This window comes from Esox lucius, chromosome 23 (assembly GCF_011004845.1).
Source record: "Esox lucius isolate fEsoLuc1 chromosome 23, fEsoLuc1.pri, whole genome shotgun sequence".
Taxonomy (NCBI): Eukaryota; Metazoa; Chordata; class Actinopteri; order Esociformes; family Esocidae; genus Esox; species Esox lucius.
This window is the reverse complement of record NC_047591.1, coordinates 910971-935400: the sequence shown is the minus strand read 5'-3', so window position 1 is coordinate 935400 and position 24430 is coordinate 910971. Positions and strand designations below refer to the sequence as shown.

Here is a 24430-nt window from a genome sequence, read left to right as displayed (position 1 = left end):
TAAACTCCAACATATGGCGGCAGACCTGGGGAGCTATAAGCAAACCCACACCAGCCCGCCACCTCTCACCATGGGCAACACCAGAGTGGTGAAGAGTCCATCCTCTCTCAAGGAGTGTGGTTCCAGAGCCCAAGCCGTGCGTAGAGGTGATCCCGACTACCTCTAGTCGGAACCTCTCAACCTCATGCACGATCTCAGGCTCCTTCCCCGCCAGCGAGTTGACGTTCCACATCCCTAGAGCTAGTTTCCGTGTCCAGGGATCATGATGTCCAGGCCCCTGCCTTCGATTGCTGCCCGATCCTCTCCGCACCGGCCCCTTATGGTCCCTCCTGTGGGTGGTGAGCCTATGGGAAGGCGGCCCCACGTCACTCCTTCAGGCTGAGCCTGGCCGGGCCCCATGGGGAAAGGCCCGGCCCCAACCCCGGGCCTGGCTGTTCTCATCATTAAGGGGGTTTTGAACCGCTCTTAGTCTGACCCGTCGCCTAGGACCTGTTTGCCTTGGGAGACCCTACCAGGGGCATATAGCCCCAGACAACATAGCTCCTAGGGTCACTCGGGTACTTAAACCCCTCCACCACGTTAAGGTGGCAGTTCATGGAGGGGCAATGAGAAAATAATATTTTTATTTTTTTTGTAGGCCACAGCATAGTATCGTTTTATAGAAGTAAATACACATTACTAGAAGAAATTACTTTACTGATTATAACAGAAATTATTAGGTTGAAATGACTTCACAAAGAATGAAATAAGAAAAAAATGTCATAGCTTATTTTCACACTGCTATTCATGTTAGCTAACTAGCTATGTAGTTAACTAGATGGACAACATTAACTTTGCTCTGTCAGGTTTGTTCTGGATACCCATAGTATTGACATCAATGGCTGTGGGTATTTGTCAAAACTGGAAACGGCATTTTCATGTACTGTAAATTTTCTGGCCAAAATGAAATGTTTTGTGTTCATTGTGACCATTAGCTGGACCAAGACTAAGACCACATCTATGTGGTCTCGAGACTGAGACCGCAAGACCGAGGCTCCATCTCTGCTTGGAACTCTAGAAGCATGTCTCAAAAGCTCTTTCAGGTTAAAGCACACATTTCAAGTGGCATTAAGCAAGATGTACAACCGTGAAAGGAATATCTGTTGTACTCAAAAGCTGTCTCAATACCATCGATGATTGCATCGCCATCAACATGATAAGTTCTAAAAAATGTCACCTCCCTTCAAGGCATGCTGAATAAAGATGTTTTTAATCTCAGCCAAATTCTCCAACCACTGGATGGACCCACTAGAGTAGGCTTTGTATTGTCTCCTGTAGATATCAGGTGAAAGAATAGCTATGAAACCCTGAGTCATGAGTATGATTGTGAGATTGATATGATTGTAATACAGCTCAACAGATCAATGCCTGCATCATTGCTTACTTCTTCTCTTAACTTGAGACATCCTTCACGCAAAATAGACACACTCATATCAGTATCTGCAGAATGGTTGTGAATCAGGACTGGCGCCGCTTTGCGGATATCATCATGATTTTCTGCTGCAGTCATTAAAACATTGTTACATGTATTCATCAAGCCATTGTTGCCCCCATTCATTGGATGTTGGACATCGTGCGGGCCAAGTTGATACACACTGCCCTCTTGTGGATCTTCTGGGATTGCTACATCTGCGTGTACTGAAAGGGATAAATAGGAATAATGAGGAAAAAAATAATAAAATTAAAGTTTGATAGTACGCTTTTACATCATCATAACAGTCTTTACTTACCGCTTGTTACAGATGGAGCACGTTGAAGAAATCTATCCAAGGATTGTTGTTTTAGAACATGCATGTTGTTTTCCAGGGTTACTTTGGCCATATCTGAAATTTAAAACGAATATTAATAAGCATGCATGTTTAAAATGTTTTTTGAAAAAAAAATCATAATAATAATAAGTATAATCATACCGTCTCCAAAAATGTTGTCAATCAAATCATTGTTTGACCAGTCAGAATCTTTGTTTCTGTGAAATTTTACAATATTCTGTACATTTGATGATTTTGTAAAAGGTAGAATGGTCGGCCGGTAGCGCTCCGGGGAACTAATTAATGACAAAAAAAATTATTGGGTACAAAATGAAAGAATTTCAACTTCCGATCCCCCTTCAAATTCATCCAGACTCTGAGAGGCTGTTTTGTGAGTCGGTAGTTTATAATTCTTGATCCTGGCTGGGAGAGTATCCGCTGAAATCATAATGTTACCATTTTAATTTAAACAAATAATAATAAAAATCATTTTAAAGACATCAGAAATATTTGAATAATAATTTTTTATTTACCTATGAAGTATCTTGATGGAGAACAATTAGCTGAATGAATTAAAGATTCAGCATCTTCCTCAATTCAATCTTTTCTTGATGATGTGATCAGATATGAAAAAGACATGATTCACAGTCCTAAAAATAAACGAAATATATTTTATTCAATGTTTGAACATATCTTTTTTTTCTTTTTACATTTGTACTCTAAGTAGGGGCATAATGGAAGGCACTGCGATGATGTATGAATATAGACTTTTTTAACTATGTGACTTTTTTTGTGTTGAACAAAAAATCTAAACTCATTGCTGGGTGACTGAGTTTGCTTAGCAACTGAAGTACCCTATTACATATTGTTATAAATATGGCAAACACAAGCAAAGCCATATCTTGAACCCCTGTTTGGGACAAATAAATTCTATGTTTTCCACTGTACCGAAACCGTGACTTTTGCGTACCATTATACCCCTAAATGTTAGATCAAAAACTATGCAAAAAGCTTATCATAGAACATTTGAAATGTTTTGCTTAGTTGTAAACTTAACAATCTATTAAAGTTCAAATGTTATATGATAAGCTTTTTGCTTAGTTGTTAACTTATCATTTAACATTTTAACTTTAATAGATTGTTAGGTTGAAAACAATGTGAAAATATATGGCTTACCTTTTATTCTTCTTTAAAAAAATAAGAGTTCCTTTTTGCTGACTAGCGCGGTGCAATCCTTTTGTCGGAATGACTGTGAATGGATTCTTTCCCAACACAATACAGCGTTTAAATCGTACTACTACTACGGCATACTAAATGACTACTTTAGCTGATAACGGATAATAATAAACACCCTATTTTCCTGCTGGTTCATCCTATATCATTCATTTCTGAATTACTTGTTTACTCTAGAGGAAAATACAAGCTATGGAAACATTCCCCAAAAGAAAAGGGGGGCTGCTCCTTTATGATCCTCTACAAATACATCTGTTAAAACATTGTTTTTTTTATTACTCAAAATATACTTTAAGAATAACCTCTTTGAAAAAGCAGATTCACTTTAGATGTAGCCTAAGCGTAATCAACCCAAAAACAAACACATCGTTTCCTGATCAACCCTAAAACCCCCAAAAATATGGCCCCTTTTTATTGTTCTTTGGCAGTCACTTGAAACAAATATCTGTGAGACCCAATACATCAAACCCCTACCCTGAGACCCCCATAACCAGACCCTTTTTATTGTTCTTAGGCTGTCACTTGAAACAAATATCCACAAAACCCAATAAATTAAATCCCTACCTTGAGATCCCCCAAAAACGAGACCCCTTGACCAATCCATCCCTACCCTGAGAGACCCAAAAAGCAGACCACTTTTTTATTGTTCATACGATGTCACTTGAAACAAATATCCGTGAGACCCAATAAACCAAACCCCTCAACCAGCCCCTCCCTTCTCTTAAACTACCCATCACCCAGACCCCCTTAACCAGCACCTCTCCCTACCGCGAGAGCCCCAAAACCAGATCCCTTCCCCTGAGTGCCCATCACCCCTCCCTGCCCATGAGAAGCCCAGCTTGACCAGCCCCTACCTTTTCCTAAGAAATCTAGACCCCTCTCCCTCCCGTGAGAAAAACTTAAACATCAGACACCTACTAAAACATATACATAAAACACTTTTATTACTCAAACATCCTGGGGTCGACCTCATAAAAGCCACCCCTCCCTAAAAGACACATGTGAAGTCCGGAAATGAACACTTTTAACCTTTGACATGGTCGTTAAAAGATGAATCCCCATAATCGCTTTGACCCCGGTCACACCATAAATCAGACAATGTTTACACAAAAGTGCAATAAACAGTATATCAATACTGTCTTACATGAAAGAGAAATTTCAAGTATTACCAATGACAGGTCTTGTGTCTGTAGCTCAAACAGTTCAAAATATACAGCCTAATAGTTACTTAACGTTAATTACGCTAACTGGCATATGTAAAATCAAAACAGGTTTCATCATAAGAACTGGGGAAAGCCTAAACATGTGAACCAAAGTTGGTTTCATGTCTGTAGCTTAAACGGTTCAAAAGATACAGCTTAGTAGTTAATTAACGCTAATTACACTAATTAGCATACGTAAAATCGATAAACGTTTCCTAATTTGAAGTAGGGATAGCCTAAACTGGAGATACAAAGTTGGTTTCCTGTCTGTAGCTTGAATGGTTCTAAAGATACAGCCTAATAGTAAGTTAACGCTAGTGGTCATTAGAGTTAGCATAAAGGGCTAACTTTGTGAAGTCATAGTTCAGTCGTTTATTGACATAGCAATTAATTTCATTGTTAGCCATGTTCAGAAGTATGGCCTGAAGTCTGGAAATTCTCTGGCGACTAAGTCTGATGTACGGTTCACGGGAAAAATAGTTTTAAAGGCATTTTATTATCATTGGCTTGTGTTGGAAATTGACAGAATTCTGTCAGCGGTCATTTTGCCATCTTTTGAGATACAGTGGGGAGAACAAGTATTTGATACACTGCCGATTTTGCAGGTTTTCCCACTTACAAAGCATGTAGAAGTCTGTCATTTTAATCATAGGTACTCTTCAACTGTGAGTGAAGGAATCTAAAAAACTAAAATCCAGAAAATCACATTGTATGATTTTTAAGTAATTAATAAGCATTTTAAGCATGCACTGGGACGGTTTGCAGCCGAGTGTGAAGCGGTGGGGATGAAAATTAGTCCCTCCAAATCCGAGGCCATGGTCCTCAGTCGGAAAAGGGTGGCTTGCCCACTTCAGGTTGGTGGAGAGTGCCTGCCTCAAGTGGAGGAGTTTAGGACAAGATCCCAGATAAAGGCGACCGAAATGAGCTTGGCTGGGCGATCCCTTAGAGATCCCTTAGAGATCCCTTAGGGTTAAAAGCTCGGTCACCCGGGAGGAGCTCAGAGTAGAGCCGCTGCTCCTCCACATCGAGAGGGGTCAGCTGAGGTGGCTTGGGCATCTGTTTCGGATGCCTCCTGGACGCCTTCCCGGGAAGGTGTTCCGGGCCCGTCCCACAGGGAGGAGACCCCGGGGAAGACCTAGGACACGCTGGAGGGACTATGTCTCCCGGCTGGCCTGGGAACGCCTCAGTGTCCCCCCAGAAGAGCTGGAGGAAGTGTCTAGGGAGAGGGAAGTCTGGGCATCTCTGCTTAGACTGCTGCCCCCGTGACCAGGCACCGGATAAGCGGAAGAAGATGGATTTGCATTTTATTGCATGACATAAGTATTTGATACATCAGAAAAGCAGAACTTAATATTTGGTACAGAAACCTTTGTTTGCAATTACAGAGATCATAGGTTTCCTGTAGTTTTTGACCAGATTTGCACACACTGCAGCAGGGATTTTGGCCCACTCCTCCATACAGACCTTCTCCAGATCCTTCAGGTTTCGGGGCTGTCGCTGGGCAATACGGACTTTCAACTCCCTCCATTTTCTATTGGATTCATGTCTGGAGACTGGCTAGGCCACTCCACGACCTTGAGATGCTTCTTACGGAGCCACTCCTTAGTTGCCCTGGCTGTGTGTTGTCATGCTGGAAGACCCAGCCACGACCCATCTTCAATGCTCTTACTGAGGGAAGAAGGTTGTTGGCCAAGATCTCGCGATACATGGCCCCATCCATCCTCCATTCAATACAGTGCAGTCGTCCTGTCCCCTTTGCAGAAAAGCTGCCCCAAAGAATGATGTTTCCACCTCCATGCTTCACTGTTGGGATGGTGTTCTTGGGGTTGTACTCATCCTTCTTCTTCCTCCAAACAAGGAGAGTGGAGTTTAGATCAAAAAGCTCTATTTTTGTCTCATCAAACCATATGACCTTCTCCCATTCCTCCTCTGGATCATCCAGATGGTCATTGGCAAACTTCAGATGGGCCTGGACATGCGCTGGCTTGAGCAGGGGGACCTTGCGTGCGCTGCAGGATTTTAATCCATGACGGCGTAGTGTGTTACTAATGGTTTCCTTTGAGACTGGGGTCCCAGCTCTCTTCAGGTCATTGACCAGGTCCTGCCGTGTAGTTCTGGGCTGATCCCTAACCCTCCTCACGATCATTGATGCCCCACGAGGTGAGATCTTGCATGGAGCCCCAGACCGAGGGAGATTGACCGTCATCTTGAACTTCTTCCATTTTCTAATAATTGCGCCAACAGTTGTTACCTTCTCACCAAGCTGCTTGCCTATTGTCCTGTAACCCATCCCAGCCTTGTGCAGGTCTACAATTTTATCCCTGATGTCCTTACACAGCTCTCTGGTCTTGGCCATTGTAGAGAAGTTGGAGTCTGTTTGATTGAGTGTGTGGACAGGTGTCTTTTATACAGGTAACGAGTTCAAAAAGGTGCAGTTAATACAGGTAATGAGTGGAGAACAGGAGGGCTTAAAGAAAATCGAACATGTCTGTGAGAGCCGGAATTCTTACTGGTTGGTAGGTGATCAAATACTTATGTCATGCAATAAAATGCAAATTAAGTATTTAAAAATCATTGATTCATGGATTTTTGTTTTAGTCCATCTCTCATAGTTGAAGTGTACCTATGATAAAAATACAGACCTCTACATGTTATGGAAGTAGGAAAACCTGCAAAATCGGCAGTGTATCAAATACTTGTTCTCCCACTGTACCTACAAACAAATGCACATGGTCTTATATGGGGTGGGAATCTAGATGCACAATGAATATAAAGTGGTTATTGTTCCAATATAGAATTGCACACATGCACATTGTGCATACATATATCTCATAGTAATCATTTTGCAAGTAATCACTTATTCTTGAAGTATAGGGAGCATGTATAAAACACTTGTATGCCAAAGGACAAGTCAAGTGGATTTACTGTTCATAAGAAGAAGATTTTTGTAGTTTTAGACACATTTTCATTGTACAGAAAAAGTATCCTACCGGAGAACCCCTAATAATACTAACAATAACAATAGGGTTTATCCTAACAGAGAACCCCTAATAATAATACAAACAATAACAATAGGTTTTCTCCCACCGGAGAACCCCTAATTTATTTTAAGTAATAAAAAACAAAATTATGAAAAACCTTTGAGGATTCCTCAGCTGAAAGTAATGCTAAAAGGTGTTTCAGATATACTGTATGTATGTAGGTATATTGACAGCTTCCGTCTTCAGAAGTAAATCTTACCTAGAACATCCCCTGACATGCAGGGTTGTGTTGGGGCTTGGGTGTTTCCAATAGATTGTGGCCCAAAGTAAGGCTCCAATCCACAGGGCTGATCCGGTTGCACTACCAGGCCACAGTCCTGAAGAAACGCAGGAGGGAAGGTTAGAGGGAAGCAGAGAGGTAAATAGTGAGTTTATTCAGAGTGGTCAATTTTACTGTAAGGCAGAAGGGACATCACATTGGGTCAATGTTGCAACATTGATGGACATATCCATTGTCCAAGGCTTTTATTGGGGTGTTAGCAGCTGTGTGTGTGATTAGGACTTATAAAGTTTTTTCTCTGAGTAAAGGAAGGCAGTCACTGTAAAACCTGAGTCTTTCCTGTCTCATTGACCTTTCTGTCATTCCCTTGCTCACTGACTTTCCAGTTCTCTTCCCAAGGAATACCAATGTGAGAATGCTGTTCATCAATTACAGTTCTACACCATAATGTCCTCTAAAGCTCATTACATTTAAAGTTTCAAAGTTTATTTGTCAAATGCACTGAACAACACAGCATCCTGCACAATGTAATTCTTGTGACATGGCTCCCGAAAACGACATAACACCTGGCTTCTTGGGGCTGGCACCGGACGTAGGCCAGGCGTTGGTCCCGCCAAGCTGGCCGGGGACTCTCCCTCAGGCGGCGAGAACCAGTATGGCGGGTCCCTGAAGCGCCACCAGTCCTCACTCCACCCAACCACCGGGAAGGCCTCCGGGGGAGGCAGCCGCGCCTCAGGGTACTCCGGCTGCCCCCATAGCACCCCCCCCAGAAATTCCTTGGGGCTGACTTACGGAGGTTTTGGTACGTCTCCTCCATTGACAACTACTCCGGGGTCAGCGCTGAGCTGGCCAGGTTTGCAGCGGGGGACGGTAGGGGTTCTCCTCCTCTTCTGTGTTGCTATCAGGCCAACAGAGGAGTTCCCCTACCGTCCATCTCTGCTGTGTCTCTTTCTGGTGGTTCATTCTGTCACGTGCTGGGGTGTGGAAGGACACAGGCGCAGAGTCGAGATACCAGGAATAATCCATGTTTAATTAAACAAAAAAAACTCAACCAAAACAAAAGGCAGCAACCAGTGACATGGGCTAACTGACACACAGGAGAACCCAAAATAAACCACACAGTATGGCAAAATCAAAGAACTTAAATAGGGTCCCCAATTGGAGGCAATGACCAACACCTGCCTCCAATTGGGGAGACCAAAAAGGATTGGAGGTGGCTAGATGAGCCACCTCCTGTCCTGTCCTGGCTATGCCCCGAGCCCAGCGCAGTGATGGCTAGGGGCATAGCCAGGACGTGACAGGGAAAGCAAATATATAGGAAAAATAAAGCAATAATAAACAACACGGTACAGTAGCAGCGATTTGGTCAAATTGGTGTAGAAAGCTTATGACTGGTGACAAAGCACACCACAACTACGTAGTGAGAATTAAGAGAAAAATATTTAAAGCACAAATATGGCAAAAAATAAAGCAATAATATATCATCTCTTTTTGAAATTTCTCTGCTTATTTTACTGAAGATTAATATTCTACAAATGTGGTACGCTAAATAGTTATTCACAAAACGAGAATCCAACGATCACCAATTATCAATTCAGCAAATGTATTACAGAATTGGGGAGTAACAAATGACAAGTAATCCGTTACATGTAACAGATAAAAAAAAAACAGTAACTGTAATCTGTTACATTACGAACTAAAATGTCGTCATCGGATTACAGATACTTTTGAAAAAAATTATGATTACTTTTGGTTTACTTCATTTGAAAAAGAATAGGTGTGCAAAATAATGATAACATGTTGCATGCCTGATGTTTTAAAAACATTATTTGAACCAAAATAAAAACTGAGCGCGTGTGTGATCATCAAACATGCAAAGGTGGACGCTCATAACCGGTTTAGTGACTGATGAAGCGCTAGTTTAATTGGTAAAAACAGAGTGTATCTACGATAATATTTGCTAACCCATTTATCTACTCTACACGTTTCTCCGAACAATGATAGATAATAGACCTAGGTCGTGTTATATATTTTTCAAGTTTCAAGGTTTATTTGTTTATTACCGAACAACACAGCCAAGAAGAGTTACACTGAACAACTCAGAAGGAAATGTTTTTCATGATTAGGCAACTATTTGTATGATAGCTGTAACATGGGGCTGCCTTCAAGATAAAACATTATATGGAATTAATCAGAGAAATCCATCCATACAGGTAGGCCATGTGATTCAGATTGCTTTTTATCTCAGAATATATCACAACATTAAAAGCCATTGCTGATGTCACTAATAATCACAGGTTACGTTTGCACGGGTAAAACATATCTGCGTGTGGATGGTCACAATTGCAAACATGCATTTCCATACCTGCGGTTTCTGCAACGTTTTGACAATGTTTGGTGGTTGTGGAGCAAAATATCAGACTACTACAGATGTAGTGTACATGCATAGATCTTGATTTTTATATACAACAATGTCAATACCCTTTTTGAGAAATTGCCATTAATTTTTCAACAATGTTTTGAAGCAATTAAAAACATGAATAAAATAAATAACAGAAAGGGCTAACACATCCTTCGATTTTGGGTTATGTTCATATAAAGAGCCTGATTCTGGAAGATCGAGGGTTATTGGATTAATTGGAACGACTGAATATCTTTAGTGTAGGGATGTAGCCCAATCATATTGAAGTAGAAAGCAATGGTTCTAAAACCCTTTCCAAAGGCACTGTACAAAACCTATAAGGTAAAATGCAAATTCCATTTTTGGCCAGCTATGTAAATTCTAACATTGATTAATCCCACAAAAGGTGTTCAACTGTTTATAGGCTATTCCTATTTGTTTTCTAATGCCTCATAATATGGAAGTAATTTAAAAGTAATCAGATTATGTTACTGAATTTGAGTAATCAAAACTTCATGTTAATGAAGACAAATGTGGACAGGTAACTTGTAACTGAATGGATTACATTTAAAAGGTCACCTACCCAACCCTGATTACACATCACGGTTTTTCATCAATACAATTGACAAATGACTTTTCTATATTTTCATGTAGGCTACTGTAAATCATTCTTTGAAATTGTGTATATTTTGTTTACAGTACATTCTTTTTCAGTTGTTAGATGTACATGTCTACCTCGAGAACCTCATTGCTGCTATCACTGCATTTCTGTTGCACATGCCACCTTACACCTTTAATTTGCACATTTATACATTCCACTTATAACATACACTCACCTAAAGGATTATTAGGAACACCTGTTCAATTTCTCATTAATGCAATTATCTAATCAACCAATCACATGGCAGTTTCTTCAATGCATTTAGGGGTATGGTCCTGGTCAAGACAATCTCCTGAACTCCAAACTGAATGTCTTAATGGGAAAGAAAGGTGATTTAAGCAATTTTGAGCGTGGCATGGTTGTTGGTGCCAGACGGGCCGGTCTGAGTATTTCACAATCTGCTCAGTTACTGGGATTTTCACACACAACCATTTCTAGGGGTTACAAAGAATGGTGTGAAAAGGGAAAAACATCCAGTATGCGGCAGTTTTGTGGGCGAAAATGCCTTGTTGATGCTAGAGGTCAGAGGAGAATGGGCCGACTAATTCAAGCTGATAGAAGAGCAACTTTGACTGAAATAACCACTCGTTACAACCGAGGTATGCAGCAAAGCATTTGTGAAGCCACAATATGCACAACCTTGATGCGGATGGGCTACAACAGCAGAAGACCCCACCGGGTACCACTCATCTCCACTACAAATAGGAAAAAGAGGCTACAATTTGCACGAGCTCACAAAAATTGGACAGTTGAAGACTGGAAGAATGTTGCCTGGTCTGATGAGTCTCGATTTCTGTTGAGATATTCAGATGGTAGAGTCAGAATTTGGTGTTAACAGAATGAGAACATGGATCCATCATGCCTTGTTACCACTGTGCAGGCTGGTGGTGGTGGTGTAATGGTGTGGGGGATGTTTTCTTGCCACACTTTAGGCCCCTTAGTGCCAATTGGGCATCGTTTAAATGCCACGGCCTACCTGAGGATTGTTTCTGACCATGTCCATCCCTTTATGACCACCATGTACCCATCCTCTGATGGCTACTTCCAGCAGGATAACGCACCATGTCACAAAGCTCGAATCATTTCAAATTGGTTTCTTGAACATGACAATGAGTTCACTGTACTGAAATGGCCCCCACAGTCACCAGATCTCAACCCAATAGAGCATCTTTGGGATGTGGTGGAACGGGAGCTTCGTGCCCTGGATGTGCATCCCACAAATCTCCATCAACTGCAAGATGCTATCCTATCAATATGGGCCAACATTTCTAAAGAATGCTTTCAGCACCTTGTTGAATCAATGCCATATAGAATTAAGGCAGTGAAGGCGAAAGGTGGTCAAACACAGTATTAGTATGGGTGTTCCTATAATCCTTTAGGTGAGTGTACATTGTTCTTAATTGTTTGACTATTTGCACTCTTCTATTTGCACTTCTGGTTAGATGCGAACTGCATTTCGTTATACTGTACTTGTACTTGTGCAATGACACTAAAGTTGAATCTAATTTAATGAATAGCAATGAAATAGCAATGACATCAGAAGTCATACTCATTGGAACCAAATCCACCCTAGCCAAACCTGGTATTTTCACTTTCAGCATCGATGACACTGTTGTTTCTCCATCCCACCGTTGTTTCTCCATGCATGTAACCTTGGCATCGTTTTAGACACTACCCTCTCCTTTGATCAGCACATTAAAAAGACTGTAAAATCTTCATTCTTCTATCTCCGTTACTCTGAGACTAACCCCTCTTCCAGCAACGCCTCAAGACTCATCTGTTCAAAATCGCCTACCCCTAACCCTAGCCATGCCCAATCCCATTCTCTCAATTTTCTTATTTTCTCATGGTATTTTTTTTGTAATGTTTTTTTTCTGTTCCATGTTCATTTTGTAAAGCGTCTTTGGGTCCTTGAAAAGCACTATATAAATATAATGCATTATTATCATTATCAATGGATGAACGGGCGATAACCCCCCTGATCAACCCAGACACACCTATGCATGTGACTGAAGTGTAATGAAGGTAGACGATTTTCAATGAACAATGAAATAAAGAGGTTTGAAAATCACAACAACCCTACTTCTTTTTTAAACTCACAAAAACTTTTCACTTCGAGTTGTTTTGTGTTACAGCTAATTAGCTAGCCCGGTACAGTAGTTAAATACAATACGTATTATTATGCGCATTGTAGCTAGATAACTAACCCTAGTAAAACATTATACAAATATCTTTATACAGATACACACCTAGCATATTAACCAGACTATTGACTGTATTTATTCCAGCTTGCTCGATGGAAGGCCCGGGACCAAAATATATTATCTGTAAGTTAAACATTTAACTACAGTACAGTACACTACTATGGCAGATTTGTGCGATTTGTCATTTTATTCAAATTTGTGTCATTTGCTAATTGCCAAGATTTCCCCCATTCTAATAGCGTGGGGTCAGTCACATGCACTGGTGGATATTACTGAAGAGGAGTAAAAGTATAGGCCGCAAGATAGGTGAATGTGAATTGATATTAAATAGATAAAAAAAATACTTGTCAAAATAAATAAACCAAATGTGTTTGGTGGCTGTGTGAAATAGAACATTACAAATGTATTAAACAAAATTAGGGTTATGTTGTATGGATTGTGGGCATTGGGGGAGGAATAATTTGGCGTGAATAACACTGTATAACACTTAGTTATATAAATTAGTTAACACCTTGTTACTGAGTTTAACTTGGTTAATCACTTGTTAATTACCATATATCTATAGGCATATTTATTTGTTAAGCATAGAAGGGGCATGGCAAAAAAAGATTTTCACATTTATTGCTTGGTTGAATATGTACATCATCTGCGATAGAAAACTCCAATACTGTACTGAAAAAGGAATGTTTTGTCTTTCATATCTCAGTTAAAACAGTCCACACAACACTGGTGTGCTGGGATTTATGTTAAATCAGATTAATCTAAAATGTATTGATGAAGAATGGAGCAGGACTGACTTTGAAGGTAAGAAATAGCCTGACTGCAAACTCTTACATTGAAAGAAGGGTTATAAAGCATATACATTATAATTGCTAAAACACCACACTTGACTTCTCAGATGCGGCTGCACGCTGATACTGGACACAAAGAGAGAAACATTGTTAATTGGACAACCTGGTCAGAGGAGCAAAGAGGGATATCAAAAAGCAGAGATGGCGCCACCAGAGACAGGTTTGTTAATAAATCACGTTTTGAGAAACTTTGTTTTATATTAGATTGGCAGTGATGACTCATTTTTCTTACAAAATAAATAAAATAAGGCCACATGTAAAAATGGGTGTATATCCCGTTTAATATGTATTTGATATATTTATCCAAACACCTTTAGCTTCCTAAAATTTAAAGAGTATGACTTCCTGTAAAGTTTGGACAGCTCTAGATTTTTACAGTTTGACATTGTACTGCTTTGACATTTTGTGGCTTTTTGTCAATTTATTGTCTACTATACTTTCACAGGCTTTGGCTAGTTGGCCAAAAGAACTCATGGCTGAAAGGAAGCTGCAGTTTCCAAGGGCAACTGAGGACATGATGTCTGATAATGGAGACTGGTGGATTTTTGGTTTTCTCTCAGAGCTGGTACTCTGCTGAGTTTGAGTACCTAATCAAATCAGCTGACGAACAAATGAGAGCTAACCGCTTATATGGGGAGAAGAGGGGTCGCCACAACAATAACCAATGCCACTCGTCCACAACCACCACAGCCCTGCCCTGGACACCTGATTGTGCAGAACATTCAGCGGGAAGAGAAGCTGTGATTTACTGGGGCAACTGAGGACATGTCTGATGTGGAGACTGACCCCGATTTTTGGCTTCCTGATCAAATTATCTGACCAGCAAAGGACAATTGAACTGGACTGACTCACACAAAAGTCAGTCCAGTTCAAGTGTTTTTGTGAAAATTTGAATGGATTTATTTGGAATGATTTACATATTGTGTAATTGTCATTCTGTAAATTTGTAGGGCCTAATAAACAAATGAAAATACTATTATCACGATGCAAGGAGGGAGTAGGAGGCAGGCGCAGAGGTTGAGGCGTCTTTTAATGAGAAACAAAAGGAAAGAAACAAAACGGAGTGCCAAGCACAACAAAACACACTTATAACACGCACCATGATCGAAAAGGACTGGGAGAACATGGCTGAGCTAAATACACAGGCTAACAAGGAGAACAGAAACAGGTGGGGGCTTAACCATTTAAAACAAACAATTCTGTAATTCATAATTTTTTTGATTTTCTATATAGTTTGATGATGATCCGGTGGATGAACTGATGCTCTGGCTGGAAGGTAATGCAGTGGAAGAGAATGTGTATGCTAATAGGCCGATTCGTATGCTAATGATAAGAAACGGCGTTCGGCTCTGGCTGATACTGTTTGTCTGAAAGCCTTGGCGGTTCTTGTGTTAATGCTAGTACATTTTCTGCCCTCATTGCTCATTTAGAATTTCCACTGTATTTGCCTTCATTGCACATCTATACATTCCATTTGTAACAAACCCTATAGCTAATACTACATTCTGGTTAAATGCTGACTGCTTTTTGTTGTACTGTAATTGTACTGTTCAATGACGTGCAATCTAATCTAAATCTATACACCAGCATCAGTTTAAAAAGTGTACTGTAAACTAGCAGCAGTATGGTTAGTAATATTGAATATTATAAATATGGCAATTACGTACAGTGGATAAAAAATGTTATACACCCCTGATAAAATGCCAGGTTTTGTGATGTAAAAGAATGAGACAAAAATAAATCATGTCAAAACATTTTTCACTTTTATTGTGACCTATAATGTGAAAAATTCTATTGAAAAACAAACTAAAATCTTCGAGGGGGAAAAATGAAAAATACAATAACCTGGTTGCACAAGTGTAGACACCCTCTTATAACTGGGAACCTGGCTGTGTTCAGAATTAACCAATCACATTCAAACTCATGTTAAATACCTGTTTACCTGTTTACATGTGACGTGTTGTAACGTCATCTGTCTCAGGAGGTCGAAAAAACTGGACTGGATTTCTAAGGCATCGGCTAGGAACGGAACGAGCAATGGTGCTGCCCTTTTTTGTATTGTTTTTACTAACCTTGAGCGGAATGTGTGGAAGCCTTCACAGGACCAACTACTCCTGTGCAGGTCTCTCAAATACAGCCACAATACGCTGGGGGACGTGCACATCTGTCTGTGTGTCGGACACTAAATCAATGCCCCTGCCTCTGTTCTTTTTCTCTGATGCTGCAGACTTGGCCCGTCTGATCAGTCTTATGGCCATACAAGACAATTTTACTATTTCTGAAAACTGCCTTCGTAGCTTTGTACTAAAAACAAGTTCTAAGAACAAACCCTCTAACCAATCATTTAAATCACTTAAGCTGAGGTGTTTAATTGTTCTACTGCTGTTGATTTCTGGAAATGTGCAACCTAATCTAGGCCCAGAATCTGTTATAAGTTTTAATACCCCTGCTGACTTTAAATCTAGGGCTGGTCTCGGTTTTATTCACTTGAATGTTCGTAGTTTGATAACAAAGATGGATATGATTCGTATTTGGGCACACTCAACTGATGCTGATTGTTTTATCAGAAACTTGGTTCAGCAAATCTGTTCCAAATGAGGATATCAGTATTGATGGTTATAATGTATATAGAACTGATCGTCCCAGAAGGGGTGGGGGTGTTGCAGTATATATCAAAAGTAAGTTTCGTGCAAATGTGCTTCTCTCTAAATCGGTGAGTAAGCAATTCAAATTTTTAGCCATTGATCTTGAGGTCTCTAGGACTCTCCACATTACGGTAGTTAGTTGCTATAGGACACCCTCAGCTGTCAGGGATGCTCTGCCTTTGCTAATGCAGCTTTTATCAGGACTGAACCTGAATGAAATTGTAGTCATTGGTGATCTAAATTGGAACTGGTTACATCCAGTATCTGATGATTTTAAAGCTTACTGTGACTCGTTAAATCTCTTTCAGCTTGTCGATAGTCCCACTAGACCTAATCTGAAATTTCCAGAAAAATCATCTTTAATTGATCTTATCCTAACTATTGTTCCATATAAATACTCATTAGCTTCTGTTTTTGCAAACGATATTAGTGACTACTGTGTTGTTGCCACAGTCAGAAACACAAAAATTCCCAAAACCAAGCCACGCATCATTATTAAGCGTGACACGAAACATTTTACGGAACAAGGTTTTTTTTATGACCTGTTTTATTTTGACTGGGATAAAATGTATCTTATTGCTGATGTCGAAAATGCTTGGAATTTTTTCTATTTAAAGAAAGAAATTGTTGACAAGCACGCTCCCCTCAGAAAGTATAGAGTAAAAGGCCGAAACAATGCATGGTTCACTGTAGATCTAGCCAGCTCTCTTCACGAGTGTAATAAGGCCTGGGCAAAAGCCAGGAAAACAAGCCTGGATTCTGATTGGCTGCTCTTTAGGCGACTACGCAATATGTGCACAGTGGCTATTAGAAAGGCTAAAGCAGACCACTTTTTAACGGAAACTTCAAACAATTTAAATAATCCTTTAAAATTTTGGAAGACGATCAAATCCTTGGCTGGAAATAAAACTGGCATTCAGTTGCCACCATGTATTCTTAAGGACTCCCGTGAATTATCTGATAAGGCTGAAATGCTTGGTTGTTTTAATTAGCATTTTATTTCCTCTGGTTCCTTATTCGATTCCCTCAACATCTCGCAACAGAATCATCCTAAAGGCCATACTCAGGGTCATACTAGAGTCAGTAATTATTTTAGTTTTAATCCATTTTTAGTCTCAGAAGTGCATAAAGCCCTTACTCTTTTAGACACTAGAAAATCGGCTGGTCCTGATAACTTGGAGCCTTATTTTCTACAGTTAGCATCTGATTTTATTGCACAGCCTTTGACTTATCTTTTTAATCTATCTCTGGAAACCAATGAAATTCCAATTATTTGGAAATCTGTATTTGTTCTTCTTCTGTTAAAAGGGGGAGACCCGACAGATTTAAATAATTACAGACCCATCTCAAAACTGTCTGTCCTGGCCAAGGTTATGGAAACTCTGGTGAATGAACAACTTAAAGAATTCTTAACTACCAACAATATTCTGTCTAATTTTCAATCAGGTTTTCGTAAAATACACAGCACAACTACAGCAGCCCTAAAAGTAGTAAATTATTTTATTGACTCTTTAGACAAAAAACAACATTGTGCAGCTCTTTTCATTGATCTTTCCAAGGCTTTTGATACTGTGGATCACGCAATATTAAAACAAAGACTTCTCAGAGTCGGGTTGTCAGAACATACAGTCTGCTGGTTTGAAAGCTATCTATCAGGTAGATCTCTGTGCGTACAGGCAGATGGTCTCACTTCCAGCCCTCTTAGTATATCCAAGGGTGTGCCCCAGGGGTCAGTACTGGGACCACTCCTATTTATATTATACATCAACATTCTTGATCAAAATGTCTCCAATGCAAAGTTTCATTTCTATGCCGATGATACTGTGATATACTGCTCTGCACAAACTCCCAACCAAGCTCTCTGTCAGCTACAACTTGCTTTTGATACTGTACAACGTACCTTGTTCGATTTAAAACTTGTTTTGAATGACGACAAAACAAAACTTATGTTGTTTTCCAGTGCAAAATCAAAGTCACAGAACCTTTTACCTATCACCACTTCTCAGGGCTCCGAGATTGAGTTTGTATCTCAATACAAGTATCTTGGTATCCTAATCGATGATTCACTCTCTTTTAAACCTCACATTCAGCAGTTGGTGAAAAAACTGAAGCTGAGACTGGGTTTTTATTTTAGAAACAAGTAATGTTTTTCCTTTGAGGCTAAAAAGAGGCTTGTTGCTGCTACGTTCATGTCAGTGCTGGACTATGGCGATGTTATATACATGCATGCGTCCTATACAAGCTTGAAATTGCTGGATACTGTTTATCACGGAGCTCTGAGGTTTATCACAAACTTTAGAGCACTTACTCATCACTGTTCTTTGTATGATCGGGTTGGTTGGTCTGCATTGTCCACCCGTAGACTTAATCATTGGTACATTTTCATTTATAAAGCTATTCTTGGTCTGCTTCCCCCATACCTTCAATCTTACATCACAAAGAAAGGTACCGGAAGATATTGTCTTCGTTCTGAGGACCTAATAATTTTATCTGTCCCTCACTTCCGGACTGAATTGGGAAAAGGGGCGTTATCTTTCGTTATCTTTCTGGTTAAATAAAGGTTATAATAATAATAATAAAAATAGAAGTCATTACACACCTGCCATCATTCAAAGTGACTGATTAATCACAAATAAAGTTCAGCTGTTATTTTCCTGACATTTTCTTAGTTGCATCTCAGAGGAAAAGCCATGGTCCGCAGAGAGCTTCCAAAGCATCAGAGGGATCACATTGTTGAAAGATATCAGTCAGGTGAAGGGTACAAAATAATTTCCAAAGCGTTAGATATACCATGGAACACAATGAAGACAGTCATCATCAAGTGGAGAAAATATGGCACAACAGAGACATTACCAAGAACTGGACGTCCCTCCAAAATGAAAAGACAAGAACTGGTCAAGGAGGCTTCCAATAGTCCTAAAGCAACATGAAAGGAACTGAAAGGAAATTCTGGCAAGTACTGGCTGTGTGCTACATGTAACAACAATCTCCCATATTCTTCATATGAATGGGCTACGGCAGGGGTCACTAATTGGTGGATTGCGGTCCGGGTCAAGACCCAGGCGGTTTCCTATCTGGACCAAGACCTATAACTGATATATTGTTATGGAATTAACTTTGACAGAACGTTTCCATTTTAACCGGCACATCTTTTATAGCCTTTACGGCACTGGTTTAGTGACCCAGGAAACTCAGAACAATTGAATGCGTTGTAAATCATCTCACTTGATGCTACTCAGCCAATCAAATCTGTGCATTCCGATAAATGGCAAACTCCAATCAAGTGATACACGGAAGATAGACGATACGCGAGGTAGCGTAATAGTCGGAGAAGTAAATCGGTTAGAGAAAAGATCTCAAATGGCGTGCTCTAAACAGATAAAGTAGACAGCGAAAACAGAGCTTTCAATCAAGAATGCACTGAATCGTACATGTTCATTCTTCCCACGGGTAGTTCAAAATGTCTCATATGTTCTGAGACCGTGGCGATAATTAAAAGTGGGCATGTAACGCGTCACTACGAGACAAAGCACAAATCTTTTGGGGAAAGATACCCACTCCAATCACTCCCAACGCTTTTGGTCCATCCGAATGGAAATTGCAGCTTTCTTGACACAGCTAAAGAGCCAGAAGGCAATGCAATTTTCTCTCTTTTTAGAAGATGAGAAGAAGATGGATATTTTGGTTGATATCACTTCACACCTGAATTAACTGAATTTAAAGCTACAGGGCAAAGGCAATTCAGATGACCTAATGATAGCTGTCCACTCCTTCCAGAGGAAACTTGAGGTATTCAAGGAAGACCTGCAGGGAGATTGCACACTTCCCAACAATGCAGGAAAAGGTTCAGGGTGAGAGAGATGCATCTTCTTTTGTTGACTTTGTTGACAAGCTGATTGTAAACTTCCACAAATGTTTTGACAGCTTCCGTCTTGGACAGCAACTCACCTAGTTCATTCAGAACCCATTCCTTATCACAGATGTCAGAGGGTTCTCCAAGGAAGTCACACAGCACTTCAAGTGGGCAAATGCTGGGCCTCTCCAGATGCAACTGGTCGATCAACTGGCCCTGAAAGAGCATTTTGGAGGAACTGTCCCTGCCACTTATTGGCTCCAAATGGTCTCGGAGACAGCTTTCCCAGGTCTGAGGAAAGTAGCCCTGTACATCTTGACTATGTTCGGCCTCACATACAGCTGTGAAGCAGCTTTCTCCACCATGAACATTATTAAAACAAAATATCATTCCAGGCTCACCAATGAGCACCTACACATGTGTATGAGAATGGCCTTGACACCATTCCAGCCCAGATTTAAAATCCTGGCAGGACAAGCTAAAGCTCACTTCTCTCACTGAACATAAGAAAGTGGAGGAGTGAAATATAAGAAGAAAAGAAAGATAAAAAAAAGGTGTTAAATCTGTTAAATTGTTTTAAGATGGTTCATTGTAAAATTGGTTGAGACTGTTAAGATGTGAAATGGAGTTAACAAAATAGAAAAAGGGAAACAAGCATTTAAAAAAATTAAGCACTTTATTTTAGGATGCACATAAAAAAAAAGCTCAAAAGCTCTGTTAGGTATATTATTTTTAAATGCAAACTATATTTTACTTGGAATTTGAAAATAAAATGTATTATTAGAGTACCCTATTATTTATAATTCAATATTCAACTTATAATTAATTTGTATTATCAATTTATAATTCAAGTTCAATATGAAAACTGACAATAAATATTGTTTAAATATTATTCAATTAACAAATATAATTGAATTGTAGGTTCTTTATTTTATTTGAGTCAGTTGTTGACGACATACACTGATACAACTACTAGACTACTTCAGTATGTGTGGCACTGAATCATAACGCAAGTTAGACATGATGAGGTAATTTGGTCTAACTGGACCTCTTTGACTTTTAATTGAATACCCCTGGGCCACGAGGTAGGGTGGCAAGACCGAAGCCTTTTCTTACAAAGAAAAACATCCAAGCCCGGCTGAAGTTTGCAAAAACAAACATAAAGTCTCCCAAAAGCACATGGTAAAATGTGTTATGGTCTGATGAAACCAAGGTTGAACTTTCTGGCCATGATTCCAAAAGGTATGTTTGGCGCAAAATAAAAACACTGCCCAAAGAACACCATACCCCCTTTAAAGCATGGTGGTGGCAGCATCATGCTTTGGGGCTGTTTTTCTTCAGCTGTAACCAGGGCCTTAGTCAGGGTTGAGGGAATTATGAACAGATCCAAATACCAGGCACATCTGGCACAAAACCATTAGAAAGCTGAAGATTAAGAGGAAGTTCACCTTTCAGCACGACAACGACCCAAAGCACACATCCAAATCCACAAAAGCATGGCTTCACCAGAAGAAGATTAACATTTTGGAATGGCCCAGCCTGAGTCCAGACCTGAATCAAATTGAACATCTATGGGGTGATCTGAAGAGGGCTGTGCCCAGCAGATGTCCATGCAATCTGACAGATTTGGAGCACTTTTGCAAAGAAGAGTGGGCAAATATTGCCACGTCAAGATGTGCCATGCTAATAGACTCCTACCCAAAAAGACTGAGTGCTGTAATAAAATCAAAAGGGGCTTCAACAAAGTATTAGTTTAAGGGTGTGCACACTTATGCAACCAGGTTATTGTGACATTTTTTTTCTTTTTTTATTCTCCCTCAAAGATTTCAGTTTGTTTTTCAATTGAATGGTTCACATTATAGGTCACATTAAAGGTGGAAAAAGTTCTGACATGATTTATCTTTGTCTCATTCTTTTACAAGAACCTGGACTTTTAACACGTTGGTCAGCACACCCCCATGGCCCTGGTGACTTCCGAGGATTAACTTTTTTAAAAACTCTCCTCACGTCAGCCGTGGTTAGAGTGTAGTGTAGTCGTCCTAGTCCTCAGCTAGCTTTACTGAAGGAATTGTGTTGGTCGCCTCAAACCATGAGTTCATCAGGGTGTGAGGTTGCGCTACAAGCATCACTGCTATATCTCCCTTTGTAGTCTGTGACGTGTCGGAGTCCACACCACATGTCTCTGGGGTCAGCGCTGTGTTAGTTAGACTCCAACTCATACCTGTAGTCTCTTTTTCTATCTCTGATAGCCTCGCGCCAAATGCCACATGTCTATCCGGCTACTTTCATTTGTCCCACTTTTTATCTTTTTCTAATAGACTATATGCACACAAAATTAGTACCTTCGCACACCTAGATGTTTGCATATTTCATCATTATTCTTTACAGAACTTTTGGACTTCTGTAAAGTTCCTTGGGAGCGTCAACAGATAGCAATCTTTGTTACGCCAAACTTTTGATTGGATTTAAGTCAACGCTCTGACTAACCCACTCTATGTGCTTTGGGTCGTTCTCATGCCAAAACATCCTTCCCAGTTTTATCGTTCTCTCAAAGTGCAGGTGGTTTTCCACAGGAATGTTTTATGATTGGTTTCACCTGAGCTAAGTGTAGATTGTTCTAGTAAAGGTGTTGGAGACTTATACAATCATAATATTTTTGGACACATCCTAATTTACATGCATGACTTATAAAAGCACTAACATCACAAACGGTGAAAACATTTCTAGAGGCACTGTATTCACATTTAACTTGCACAGCCTCGTACTGCTGCACATAAGTAGCCATGTTATTATTATTCAAATTATTTTTAAATGTTTTCCTTTCATTAATTTATATTATATACTGTATACAGCTCCAGAGACCACGGCAACTTTTTCTTTCCTTTTCAAAAAAGGCCTCTTTATTTTTTCCGGAGCTGTATTCCTTTGTGTTACTATATTTTTATGTTTTTATTTTTGTATCTATTTTCTTATATTTCATTTTCAGAGCTTTCTCTTTTCTCACCATCTTTCATTTCTTTGCTTAGGTACTCATTCTGTCTCTCTGTCCATTCCCCATCTCTTGTGTTTGGTGGTATTTCTTGGTGGTAAGCACTGCTGCTTGTTGCTAGGTCATATGGTTTGAGGTGAGGTGTCAGAGGTCTGACAAACCTAACCAGATGTATGACAGCGGCCATGAGGCTCCATATCCCCAGGGCCCCGTGGGAGCCGCCCGACCGTCTGGCCTTGACTTCAGACAGACCGCTCGTCACCTCCCCTACCACTGGGCTTGTAGCACAACTGAACCTCATGCACACAAACTCAAACACACACATAAATACCGGTACATTACCCCATTCAAATGGACCATGAAGCAACTAAACATCGCACACACTTCCCCCATACACATACACCCTCCCTTTCTCAACTGGTCTTCAGTTTGCATGTCCATACAACATTCCCCACGGCTCTGGCGCAGCTCTCAACAAAGTGCCACAAGACAACTTAACAGGGATTTTCTTGTTTGTACCTGTGCACAGTGTACATGCCACAAACACAGAGAGCCTGGGGTCTAAGGGAGCCGCCTGGGGCCACTGCCCAGCCGCCGCTATGACAGAAACGTACCACCGCTGCCTTTCATCCATCCCTCCGCCGCCTGATTCCCTTTCTTAAAATGCACTGAAGAGTCAAGTCGCCACGTAAAAAGCCTATATGTAATTAGAGCTCAATCACACTGAAGCAGAGGTCATCTCTTTCTCTTCCCCATTCTCCATATTTTTAACACTCTTTCTCTTTTCTCTTCCAGAAGCATGTAAGCATGTACGGATAAATAACCCTGCTTCCAAAAAAGTTGCGTAGAATGCAAATAAAACAGAATGCAATGATGTGCAAATAATTTCTCCATGAATCTGAAATGAAAGTTCAGTTCATGAACTGAAAACTGTACAAAGACAACATATCAAATGTTGAAACTTTAAATTGTATTGTTTTTGTAAAAATACATGCCCATTTTGAAGTGTCAAAAAAGTTGGGCCAGGGGCATCTTCACTGCTGTGTTGCATCACCTCTTCTTCAAACAACACTCTTTAAGCGTTTGGAACTGAAGGTGAGCAATTGCTGTAGTTTTCAAAGGGGAATGTTGTGAAGGTGACCAGAAAGGCTTGATACTGTCCACCCATGCTGTCTTGCCAGGTTGGCTCTCATCGCCACTGGGATGACCTCCCTCCAACGCCATTCAGGGGCGTAGTCACTGGCTTGTTGTTGTCTCTCTGTTGCACACTTTGCAATCAGGCTGCACTCTGCTGGCAATACTCTGCCCTCTTTCAGGGTAGTTGCGGTTGGTGGGGGTCCCTT

The 24430-nt window shown here is 40.3% G+C and overlaps 1 protein-coding gene and 1 long non-coding RNA gene across 4 annotated transcripts in view; both read right to left on the bottom strand.

Moving 5' to 3' along the window:
• cped1 (cadherin-like and PC-esterase domain containing 1) overlaps window positions 1-24430 on the bottom strand; it is a 211474-nt gene that overhangs the window by 28529 nt on the left and 158515 nt on the right. For all 3 annotated transcript variants that reach the window (XM_020044334.2, XM_020044333.2, XM_020044335.2), the window contains one exon: window positions 7463-7580. In XM_020044334.2, coding sequence (XP_019899893.2) covers window positions 7463-7580 — 118 coding nt within the window. The remainder of the gene's footprint in view (window positions 1-7462; window positions 7581-24430) is intronic.
• LOC105031557 lies at window positions 1427-2156 on the bottom strand. Its single transcript, XR_829696.3, has 3 exons — window positions 1950-2156; window positions 1770-1862; window positions 1427-1677 (listed from the first exon to the last, which is right to left on the bottom strand). It is a non-coding gene; the product is annotated as an uncharacterized LOC105031557 (long non-coding RNA).